This window comes from Caenorhabditis elegans, chromosome V (assembly GCF_000002985.6).
Source record: "Caenorhabditis elegans chromosome V".
Taxonomy (NCBI): domain Eukaryota; kingdom Metazoa; phylum Nematoda; class Chromadorea; order Rhabditida; family Rhabditidae; genus Caenorhabditis; species Caenorhabditis elegans.
This window is the reverse complement of record NC_003283.11, coordinates 7,972,453-7,983,868: the sequence shown is the minus strand read 5'-3', so window position 1 is coordinate 7,983,868 and position 11,416 is coordinate 7,972,453. Positions and strand designations below refer to the sequence as shown.

Genomic DNA, 11,416 nt, shown 5'->3' with positions numbered 1-11,416 from the left:
TTTTTGAAACACAAAAAACGAAAGAGGATAATTTTTCAACGGACTACGGTGGACAAGTCCGCAAACACCGCGCACTAAACTTGCGTACTTTAGGAATTTGCAAATTAATTTGGAATTTTACTCTTTTTTATTAATTTTTAACTTAATTAGCCTGATAATAGCTTGTTTTATGCTTAAAAATAAATCAACGAGCTGCAAAAATAATTTAAATTCTGACAACACAGCGCTATGCCCTTTACGAAATTTATTTGAACCGTTTTTAATAGTGCCACCTCGTTTTAGCACTTTTTCAACTCTTTTCCGCGTTCGCCAAATTTATTTTCCCATTTTGTTTGCAAATAACGAATTTAAAATTTGTTAACTCTCTCAAGTAATGCAATTTCTTTGTGATTAATATAACACTTAAATTTACCCTTCAATATTGCAATATATTGCAGAACTGCGAGTAAAAATGACAACTCTCCGGCCATTCGACGTTATGGATATGTTCAAGTTCAATAACGTGAACTTGGATATCAACACTGAAACGGTAAATTGCTCAGTAAATAAAAAAAATTTAAATATATTTATTTTTGCAGTATGGCTTCCAATTTTACCTGCACTATATGATGAACTATCCGGAGTATTACCAAGTTGCTGAACATCCAAACGGGGAAATTATGGCCTATGGTTTGTTTGAAAATAAATGAAACATAAATGTGAAATAGTTTAATTTTTCAGTCATGGGAAAAATCGAAGGACGCGACACCAATTGGCACGGACATGTAACTGCTCTCTCTGTGGCTCCAAATTTTCGTCGATTGGGACTAGCCGCCTACATGATGGAGTTCTTGGAACGTACTTCTGAAGCGTAAGTGATGGCAAATTAATATTTTATTAAAATCTAAGAATTTTCAGTCGTAGAGCATATTTCGTCGATCTGTTTGTTCGTGTTTCGAACAAGATCGCCATCGAATTGTATAAGAAGCTTGGATATGTCGTCTACCGGCAAATTATTGGATACTACACTGGAGATAGGGACGAAGATGCTTTTGATATGCGGAAGTCGCTTTCTCGCGATCCTGAAAAGAAAGCGATGGTTCCTTTGAATTATCTCGTGCACAGTAGAGACGTGGATTAATTTTAGATTGTTTTGTTTAGTATTTATTTATTGTTTAATGTTTATTGTGTTGGTTGTCTTGTCAGTTATGACAAATTATTAAATTTATTTATATTATTTAGATTTCTAGAATCATTCACAAATCAATGCCAGAGTCTTTACAATTGTATCAACAATTTGATCCACATTTTCACTATTCGCATCAACAGTGACGATATTTGATTCATCGGGACTCGGAAGTTCAAGTGTAGCCAGCTGACTATCAAGTAAAGTAGATGGCATGAAGTGTCCGGGACGGGAATTCACGCGTTGCTGAAGAACTTCCCTGCAAAAAATGAAACGATGAATGCGTGAAAATGTGTGAAAGTGGGAAAACGAGCGGACGGAAGCGAGTGCGAATTTGAGTTGTTTGTTGTCCATTTTCACTTTTCTGCCCATTTCTTTCACCACATTTTTTTGCGCGCTGAACATTACTTGCCTTTTTAAATTCAACAGAATGAAAACAGCTCTTCCGCTGGCTCCATTGGGAAGATGTTCACAAAGAATGGATCTATAACGTCTTTTAAGCGCAGAACAAGCGATAACGTATCCTTGATTGAGTCTTGCGTAGTTGTTAATAGCTTGAAGCCATGGAAGTCTATCAGAATCATTCAGTGGTGTGCCGGCTTTCATTTTCTCTACATTTTCAGGTGAATGGAAAGTATCACCATCTTTGAATGGCCGTCTGAGCTTCTCAGAAAGAGCTTTTCCAACAGTACTTTTACCGCATCCACTGACACCCATTATGTATATTGTCTGAAATTGAATCTACTTAAACAACATTTATTACGTAAAACAAGTAAAAATTCAACAAAAAATTACATTAATGTTTGACATCTTTCGTTGGATCGATTGATTCGAATGGCGGTAGATAGAAGAATCGAGCGATTGATGCGTAGAATGGAACTGAAATAAGATCAATTTAACCTGGTCGTGATCATTAAAACAAGAAATATTACCTGCTGATAAGGATCGAATTATTTGTCGAGTTACAGGCCTTGTTGCATAGTATCCGATTGGTCTTGTGGCAAAAATTATGTAGCAACCGATGCCGAATAGACTAAAATTACAAGTATGAAGCTTAAACAATTGTGCAAATTCTAGGTGAATTACCTGGCCGTTCCGATGATCTTACACGAAACACAGTCCTGTTCGGCAGCTGGTTGAGAAGATGAAGAAGCCAGCTGAAAAATAAAGGATTTGATGAAAATTACATGAGAATAAAATTTGAAAAATTAAAGACACAGTTCAGTTCGAAATGCGTTTTGAATTCAGAGTCTCAAATGACTTTTGTCTCAAATTTCGTAATGCAGAATTTATGGTTTTTCTGACTCACTTTTGAAAGAAAATGAAATTTTCGAGGAAAAAATTGTACCTATTGGTTTTAAAAAAATCTTCTTAGTTTTCGTCGATTTATTTATTTATTAGGTTTTCGCTAGACATTTCAGAATAAAATTGTATTTAAAATAAGTAGGAAACAGAAAAACATTTTTTTTTAATTAAAAGAAAAAAGTACAGTACTCCTTCAAAGGCGCATGTATTATTTTTTGAAAAAGTTTCACGCCTGGAATGGTTTTCGTCCGCAATATTTATTTATAAATGAAAATTTTCTGCAAATCTTATGCAAATCCAAAATTCAAAAAGAAAAATTCCACAAAAAAACCTCAATTTTTCGAAAGAGTGCAGGCGCGCTCCATTGAACCGCCGCTGTTCTTCTCGCGGAAAGGCAAATCATAATAATGTTTCAAGTGAAAAGATGATAGGGTATTCCTTTTACCTATGTAATTGTGCTATCTATTAAAAGATTTTTCCTTTCTCTCTGGCATTAATATCGTTAAGGATAGCTACTGATTCTCGTTTCAATTAACTCCATCCAGCACTTGGATCTTCCAAATCTAGTCTTGTTTTTACCTTTTTTTTTGCCAAACAGAACCTCTAATATCTCACCGGAAATCCAATTTTCTCCTCTTTTCTCTTCTGCTATTTATTTCCGATGCGACCACCACTAATCGTTCCGACAACCACAAAACTTATCAACATTCCCCTCACTTTGAATAGGCAGACAGACGATGAGACGGAGAGGGAAAAATTGAAAAGGAAGTGCAAATCCGGAGAAGAACACGAAGCTCAAGAAGAAAAAAAAGAAGAAAACTGAGAAAAAGAAGAAGCGGCCACTCTTTTTCTGCTTGTCCGTCTAATCCTCACGTGTTTGGACCGGCAAGGGGCTCACAAAACTGAAGTGACTCGAGAAGACATCATGTTGATGATGATGAAGGATAAAAAATATTTTTTGTGTGTGATTTTGACGCCTTGGTAGCAGCACAGCAGCCTCCAAAATTTATGTTTTTTTTTTCTTCAAACCACATTCACTTTTTAATCTCTCAAAGTCAGCATAAGATTTTCCCACAGTTTATCCTAATTTCTAAAAAAATATTTAAATTTCCATCTGCTAGTTGCCTCATAGTGAGATGCATTCTATTAGAGTTGATCGCTTGCAGAACCCTAATTAGTATAGATATTCTTTTCCAATTTTTTCTCGGAATCCGCTGAGAAAGATATGCATTCATTCATCATTTTCTCACATTGGCAATCTCAATTTTATTTCTTTTTCGTTTCTCACAAGTCCTCTACGGAAACTGTCAGTAATAAAGCAGTTCATTACATTCTATTATCAGTCAATCATGATGGAAATGGCAAATGAAACTGACCATCATCTATAGATACAAACATAGTGGACATTGTTGAAAAGAACGAATATCATTATGCGGTCGCGCACACAGCATACGTCATTTACCCATACCGTGTCCGGAGGTGGTTAGGCTTCCCGCACAATAAAATTACGTTTGTTTTGCCAGGTACGTCCTGGATTCTGCGTACAAGTATCTATAAAACTGCCATTTTGGTATATTTATCAAAAAATCAAAGGTTTCATTGAAATTTCTGTGTTTAAGTATTTTTGATTCTAGTTTACTTTAAAAATGAATATACCGTATTTTCCCTATTAGACTTGCACCTCTTTGATTCACTTTGACAGCTTTTATCATGGCTCTCTCTGGTTTCAAAAAAAAATTGCCAACTGACAAAGTACGCGCAAGATATTTTTCAATAATTTGGCTGTTGAATATTTTTTAACCGATATATAAGCTGTCAAAGTAGAGTATTAGGAAAAATATTCCAAGAAATACCTGAAAATTCTGTGCAAAAAAATACAGAAGCCAAGATATGGGCGTGGCCTATTTTCTGCTTTTAGAGTAATACTTTGGGCATTTAAATATTGAGTCTGAAAACCAAGATTGAATAGGAACAAAGTCACAAAACACATGCAAACTTTTCAAATAGACTCCGCCCAAATCATGGTTTTCTGCTTTTTGCATTGAACTTACTTTTTACTTTTTTTAAAATCGTTCCTAGCTTGTATATTAAATTGTTTCATTGACGTAAACCATCTGATAATTTATTTATAGGGTCATAATCTGTCATAACGGTTTATTAGGAAACACCCATCTGACTCTGTTCACCGGGAAACCTTGCCGTTCATAACACCTGCAAGGTTGTTTTGGCTGTTTGCCATAGGACCCGAAACCTTTTGTGTTGGACCCGTACAACCTCACTCTCCCGAATGTGTATACGTGTCCCTCACTGTGTGTATGTCCTCCATACCTTCCTCATCTCGCTCCAACCATTCCCATTGCATACCTTTATCTCTACGCGTCCTTCGTTCTCTTTCTCTCTATCTCTATTTCGTCCTCACTCTTACTACTGTGAGTGCGCATAAGCGTACAGTAACACGGTTGGTAGACCGGCATAGAAAAGACTGTTTGTGTGTGTTGTGAGTATGAGTGTGCGGAGGTGCGCGACGAGATGGGGTAGACCTTCTCTATCGATTTTCTGCCGCATCGTTCGCTCCAAATGAAGTGAAAGAGTTTATTGTTTTGTGCGGTGACACGTCGAGATGGAAATTTGCATTTCAATTCACTCATGTCCTCTCCACCTAGTTTTTGATGATTGTGTGTGCCCGTTTGCAAATAATAAAAAACCACGACTTTTCTCTGAATATGGTTTGAAAAAATACATATGTATATACATACATGCCTATGAAGAATTCCATAAGCAAACATAATTTTTGAAAAAGAGTTAAACAAATTTTCGTCTTTATTTCCTGGTTGAGAAGAATGTCTTCTGTTTCTGACATGCGTACTAATTTAGGAGCAAGCTTTCCAATGTTTTATTTGTGGAACTTAACTTGTTTAAAAATTCCAATCATAGTTAAAATTTGAACTAAGCATAAACTTGTCTCTACAAATTATTTTATTTTCTTCATATTTTAAAACTTCAAGAAACTCTCTTGGCTTTCATTGAAATACTTAGTGCAATAATATTCCCACTTCCAAATTGCATATTGTTCCTTCTGTGCCTCGCATCTTCCCACACTCCAATACTCCTTATCAATCTCTCCTTGCCCTTGCGGTGTCACCTACGCCTAATCGATAGCATGCTGATTCACCGCATCGCTCCCTTTTGTTTGATAAAAATATTGTCGTCTCTTTGTGTGCCACCTCACCTACAGCGTTCTTCTTTGGCGGTGCTCCTTGTTTTGCCAATCGAGACTGATCTTTTCCTGAGCACTTTCCAGTTTTGTGGGGTCTTCTTCCTTTTATCGTTTTCAGATATATTGCGTGACAACGCCTAGATTTCTCCGATTCACTCCCCATATTTATTTCTCATTCTATTTCTATTCCTTCTTGTGGTGGGTGCGAGACGAGCTTCTCCCTTTCCCCTTCCCTATTCTATCGTCTCTCTATAAACTCCCCACATGTCTTTTTTCATCTTCTCCTCTTTTTTTTCGAGAGCTCCCGGCTCACACGTACTGAAAGTAGGAGGAGGAGAAGAAGAAGCAGAAGATGGAGAAAAGAGAAGGAAGCGAAAAAAAGAGATTGAAGCAGATTTTCATTGCAGACACGAGTAGATTAACCGTGTGGCAGAAGCAGAAGCAGCAACAACGGCTACACGGTGTGGACAACGGACGGAGCAACACCACGAGCCAGTCAAAAGGGTCCCACACTTGTTGAAACACTTCACGATCAACTTCATATATCGCCACAATGCCGGCTTTCTTCTGCCTGCCGATGGCGTGCCAACGTCAGGTGGATTCGATTGATAGGAGCCAGTCGAATCTACAGGCAATACCGTCAGACATTTTTAGGTGAGATTATACAAATGTGGAAAAATTCTTATGTTAGAAAATACTTATAAGAATTAACAATTTTCTGAATCCAACTAGTGACTAAAATTAAAATTCGTAATTTGGAATCAACTAGAAACATGAAAAAACGTTTTCCAAAGTTTAATTTTTTTAGTATAAAAATTGAGAATATAATACCATTTTCCATGCGATACTGTTGTAAAAACTTTCAATACATTTCCATATTCAGGTTTCGCAAACTCGAAGATCTGAATCTAACAATGAATAACATCAAGGAGTTAGACCATCGCCTATTCTCTCTTCGACATCTTCGAATTCTCGATGTTTCCGATAACGAGTTGGCAGTTTTACCCGCAGAAATTGGAAATCTAACTCAACTTATTGAGCTGAACTTGAATAGAAATAGCATCGCAAAACTACCAGATACCATGCAAAATTGTAAATTGCTCACAACGCTGAACTTGAGCAGTAATCCGTTCACAAGGTAAGTATTTGTATTATTCAATAATTTTCAAACATTTTTTGACTTCAGATTACCTGAAACTATATGCGAATGCTCATCAATCACTATTCTGTCTTTAAACGAGACAAGTCTGACACTCCTACCATCTAACATTGGATCTCTGACGAATCTGCGAGTTCTCGAAGCTCGAGACAATCTTCTCCGAACAATTCCTCTGTCGATTGTGGAATTGAGAAAACTTGAAGAGCTCGATCTTGGACAAAATGAACTTGAAGCACTGCCGGCTGAAATAGGAAAACTCACAAGTCTACGAGAGTTTTATGTCGACATAAACAGTCTAACAAGCCTTCCTGATAGTATCTCTGGCTGTAGAATGCTCGATCAATTAGGTGAGATTTTATAGACAAAGAACTGTAATTTTTGAAAATTTGAAAAAAGATTTCAGATGTATCAGAAAACCAAATTATTCGACTACCTGAAAATCTTGGCAGAATGCCAAATCTCACAGACTTGAATATTTCTATAAATGAGATAATCGAATTGCCTAGTTCATTTGGAGAGCTTAAAAGACTTCAAATGCTGAAAGCTGATCGAAATAGTCTGCACAATCTAACATCTGAAATTGGAAAATGTCAATCGTTGACGGAGTTGTATTTGGGACAAAATTTCTTAACGGTGAGTGAATTTTTTTTGATTTTGTTTCAAAAGCTAATGAAATTTCATGAAAAACGATATACAGATTTAATAAGTTTACCGTTGAAAAAATAATATGTTAGTTTCAAGGAATGCTTTTCTTGGCAGAACTGGACTATTGATTCGGAGAGTGCAAAAAACTTTAAAAATTCTGCAAAAATTAAAATTCAAAAATTCAATTTTTTTTCAATTTTTCGTTTTCAGGACCTCCCTGACACGATCGGCGATTTAAGACAACTAACAACACTCAACGTAGACTGCAACAACCTCAGTGATATTCCAGATACGGTTAGCTTTTCATATCTGATTTGAAATTATCAATTGCTTTTTTGTTCAGATTGGAAATTGTAAATCTTTAACCGTCCTCTCCCTCCGACAGAACATTCTCACTGAGCTCCCAATGACAATAGGAAAGTGCGAAAATTTGACTGTACTGGATGTTGCGTCCAACAAGTTACCTCACCTTCCATTCACCGTAAAAGTTCTTTATAAGCTTCAAGCTCTCTGGCTTAGTGAAAATCAGACACAGTCAATTCTGAAACTTTCTGAAACACGGGATGATCGGAAAGGAATCAAGGTGGTCACGTGCTATTTACTGCCACAAGTTGATGCAATTGACGGTGAAGGACGAAGTGGAAGTGCACAGCATAATACTGATAGAGGAGCATTTCTTGGTGGACCGAAAGTTCATTTCCATGATCAAGCAGATACCACCTTTGAAGAAAACAAAGAAGCTGAAATTCATCTCGGAAACTTTGAACGGCATAATACACCACATCCAAAGACACCAAAGCATAAGAAAGGATCAATTGATGGTCATATGCTTCCTCATGAAATTGATCAACCACGGCAATTATCTTTGGTTTCAAATCACAGAACATCAACTTCATCATTCGGAGAATCTAGCAATTCAATTAATAGAGATTTAGCTGATATAAGGTTCATTGACGCTCCTGCTTCGTGAGTGTGTTTTGTTGCCCCTTTGTTTCTATCCACATATTGCATGTTTATTTTCCTTATGTTTCAATCCTTTGGTATACTGTGAGCCTTAAATGTAGGTACAAAATTACATGCCTTTCGAAAAACCGTAAAAAGCGTTACCGCAGGCAAGTAGACATTTTGTGCCTACGTGGAAGCCTCAATGTAGGCTAGATCTAATTGATAGCTAAAACTATAGCTAAAATATAGCTAAAATCAGTTTAGCATGGAACTTTTTTGTTTTAGAACAATACTGAACTAAAGAACGCATTTGATGTTGTAAATATATGTAACTGATGATTGCCATTTTTAATTTTTGAATTTTTCAGAGCTCAAAACGGTGTCCGTGAAGCAACATTGTCACCAGAACGAGAAGAACGAATGGCAACCTCCTTGTCAAGTTTGTCAAATCTTGCCGCAGGCACTCAAAACATGCACACAATCAGAATCCAAAAAGACGACACTGGAAAGTAAGTTGAATTTCTACCACTATATTCAAAACTCTAAAAATATCTGAAACCAAAAATTGAATAAATGGGCTGATCATGCATATATTACGTATATAGTATTGCAAAAATAGAGACCTAATAGTATTGCATGCGAGACAATTTTAATTTTATTTGTAGGGACACCATACTAATTTTCGAATGCAGCTTTGGAAAAAATCAATCTAGGAGCCCTTTAGAATTTAACGCATACTTTTCCATAAATTTCTTGACGCCTTGGATGTGTCTAAGTTTTTTCGACCCTGAAAACGGCAAAGTTTTCAACATTTCATAGAAAAAATATTAGAAGCTACAAAACTTACTTTTGATTGGTACGTTAGGTTACAAGACAAATAGAGGAAACACGGTATTTTTTTATCTTTTGTTAATTTTTGAGCTGTCCAGATTAAAAAGAAGGGAATTATATATGTAGTTCATTTTTTAATTATTTATAATATGAAAAACAATTATAGCATTAAAAAAGTAGTAGCCTTTTTCTTATTTTCTAATGTATCGTAAAATAAATTTATTGAAAGAATGAGTATACATCTAGGTTACACAAAATGATTTATCAATGTTCTTAATAAAACAATAACTAACAATCGAAAAAATGAACGAAATTAAAAAACCTATTTAATTTTTGTAGATTGGGACTTTCCTTCGCTGGCGGAACCTCGAACGATCCGGCGCCGAACAGTAACGGAGATTCAGGACTTTTTGTCACCAAAGTCACACCTGGAAGTGCTGCATACAGATGTGGTCTTCGTGAAGGAGACAAATTGATTCGTGCTAACGATGTGAACATGATCAACGCATCTCAGGATAATGCAATGGAGGCGATCAAAAAGCGAGAAACGGTAGAATTAGTCGTGTTAAGGCGGTCCCCATCGCCAGTTTCGAGAACATCTGTGAGTAGGCCATGTGAGTATTGAGGCCGATTTTGGCTGAAAACTAGACATTAGACGTTTTTTTTTTGACATTCGTGATTCACTGGCAAAATTTAAAAATTTGAAAATAATTCAAAAATATTTATTCTCTGCCAAAAGTTTGGATTTTTGATGACAAAAAACAAGTGGTTTCACACTCAAATTGTCCTATTTGGTTCAAAAGTGAATTTCAGATAGTATCGAAAACATAAATTTATTTTAATTATGCTCTTAATGTCCAACCAATCGGAATACCAATCGGCAACTCTTCTCTGACGAAAGTATACTTAGCTTACTAAAATTGATTTCTATTTTTTGACCATAACGAATTTGTTTCGTCTAGATTGAGACTCAAAACAAAAAAGGAGATAAATAATGTTATTTAAAACTTCCTCTAGTTCATCTGAAATAATTTATTCATTTCTTCAGGAGCCAAGCCTGAATGGCAGTTCTCATCAGCTCAACCACTTTGATGCGGGTTCTCCGGACAGCACCATGTTCGTGACATCAAGTACTCCCGTGTATGCTTCCTAATCTGTGATATTTCTTCCTTACTAACCTCCTTTATCTAAAAATTACCTGTATCAATACATGTGATGTTCAAAATTTTCAATATTCAAAACAAAAAAACGCTTCTTCCTCACTAAAATTCACTTTTCCTCTACGAGCTTTAATACCAAAGTTTAACTTATTGATTTTTCACATTTCATGTTTCTATTATTTCTTGATTTCATGTTTCGTGTCTCATTTTACACTAATCAAACTGCAACAAAAAATAATCAAACAATCATTTCCATATTCTTTCTCTCCCACTCAAAAATACAGGCCTCAATTCAAAAGTTGTGATTACTCTCCCTTTGTTGTTAATTGTTTTTATTTTTGTCATTGATTTACCCAACTCTCATGAGCTCACACAACATTCGTACACTTTTCCTGCTTCAATACTTTTGGGCTTTACTTCTAATTGTAAGTATCTTTTTCCACTGTTTTTCCAACTGTTTTTTTTTCTATGTAACTTTTTGAAATTTTTATTTTAATTTTATAAATAAGTTTAAAATTTTTTTTCACATGGAAACAAGTTTGTGCGATCCACAGTTTTTATAAGGGCAAATTTTCATCATACTAATTTCTACGTAGAACCGTAGCTAAATCTGAAATATTGAAAACAGAAACCGTGAGTTTTCAAAAAATGTTTTGAAGGTTTGCGGACCCATTTTTTAAAATAAATTATACGATGTCTGGCAGAAAATCAATCGATTTTGATCATTTTTACATTTGAAAAAATTCGAGTATTTTATCGAGTATTTGAGCTTTAAGCTATTTTTTTTAATGATAAGTGAAAACATTTTAGAATAGATGAAATGAAGATTGTGTTTGTTTTCAGTATGATCTTGTAAATTTCAAATTAAACTGTATATTCTAAAATAAAGCAAGGAAATTTGTTCACCAAATCACTGAGAACATTTCCAGAGTTTCTCCTTTCAGAAAATATGTTCAGCATTTACGGACTTACACGTTGCCGTGTAATTT

The 11,416-nt window shown here is 35.5% G+C and overlaps 3 protein-coding genes and 4 non-coding genes across 12 annotated transcripts; 4 read left to right on the top strand and 3 right to left on the bottom strand.

Annotated features, from left to right (window-relative positions):
* The first annotated feature begins 35 nt into the window (after positions 1–35).
* Y97E10AL.4 lies at positions 36–185 on the top strand. Its single transcript, NR_069050.1, has one exon. It is a non-coding gene; the product is annotated as an Unclassified non-coding RNA Y97E10AL.4 (non-coding RNA).
* Positions 186–437: 252 nt separating this feature from the next.
* natb-1 (N-alpha-acetyltransferase 20) lies at positions 438–1,212 on the top strand. The gene is made up of 4 exons (NM_072652.8): positions 438–529; positions 579–669; positions 721–850; positions 898–1,212. The coding sequence occupies exons 1-4, from the start codon at positions 452–454 to the stop codon at positions 1,118–1,120; spliced, it is 522 nt and encodes a 173-aa protein (NP_505053.1). The 5' UTR covers positions 438–451; the 3' UTR covers positions 1,121–1,212.
* Positions 1,195–2,324, bottom strand: F26D11.1 (Gluconokinase). Its single transcript, NM_072651.3, has 5 exons — positions 2,252–2,324; positions 2,098–2,198; positions 1,961–2,044; positions 1,578–1,894; positions 1,195–1,424 (listed from the first exon to the last, which is right to left on the bottom strand). Exons 3-5 carry the CDS (start codon positions 1,973–1,975, stop codon positions 1,232–1,234), a joined length of 525 nt encoding a protein of 174 aa, NP_505052.2. The 5' UTR covers positions 1,976–2,044; positions 2,098–2,198; positions 2,252–2,324; the 3' UTR covers positions 1,195–1,231.
* On the bottom strand, positions 1,903–2,322 carry F26D11.20. Its single transcript, NR_144558.2, has 3 exons — positions 2,252–2,322; positions 2,098–2,198; positions 1,903–2,044 (listed from the first exon to the last, which is right to left on the bottom strand). It is a non-coding gene; the product is annotated as an Unclassified non-coding RNA F26D11.20 (non-coding RNA).
* A 2,582-nt stretch (positions 2,325–4,906) lies between the features above and the next one.
* On the top strand, positions 4,907–5,026 carry F26D11.16. Its single transcript, NR_069049.1, has one exon. It is a non-coding gene; the product is annotated as an Unclassified non-coding RNA F26D11.16 (non-coding RNA).
* Positions 5,027–5,863: 837 nt separating this feature from the next.
* On the bottom strand, positions 5,864–6,003 carry F26D11.15. The gene has a single exon (NR_069048.1). It is a non-coding gene; the product is annotated as an Unclassified non-coding RNA F26D11.15 (non-coding RNA).
* Positions 6,004–6,092: 89 nt separating this feature from the next.
* On the top strand, positions 6,093–10,791 carry let-413 (the record flags this gene model as incomplete). Of its 6 annotated transcripts, none has more annotated exons than NM_001374915.3 (9): positions 6,093–6,341; positions 6,571–6,825; positions 6,874–7,193; positions 7,250–7,479; positions 7,702–7,785; positions 7,835–8,457; positions 8,805–8,945; positions 9,607–9,817; positions 10,316–10,719. In NM_001374915.3, 9 exons carry the CDS (start codon positions 6,241–6,243, stop codon positions 10,418–10,420), a joined length of 2,070 nt encoding a protein of 689 aa, NP_001362182.1. The 6 variants fall into 6 exon arrangements, with proteins under 6 accessions (NP_001362182.1, NP_001362012.1, NP_001362181.1 ...); NM_001374918.2 differs by having other exon boundaries at positions 6,095–6,341; positions 9,607–9,881; positions 10,316–10,317; NM_001374916.3 differs by having other exon boundaries at positions 6,241–6,341; positions 9,607–9,868; positions 10,316–10,791.
* Between the last annotated feature and the right edge of the window lie 625 nt (positions 10,792–11,416).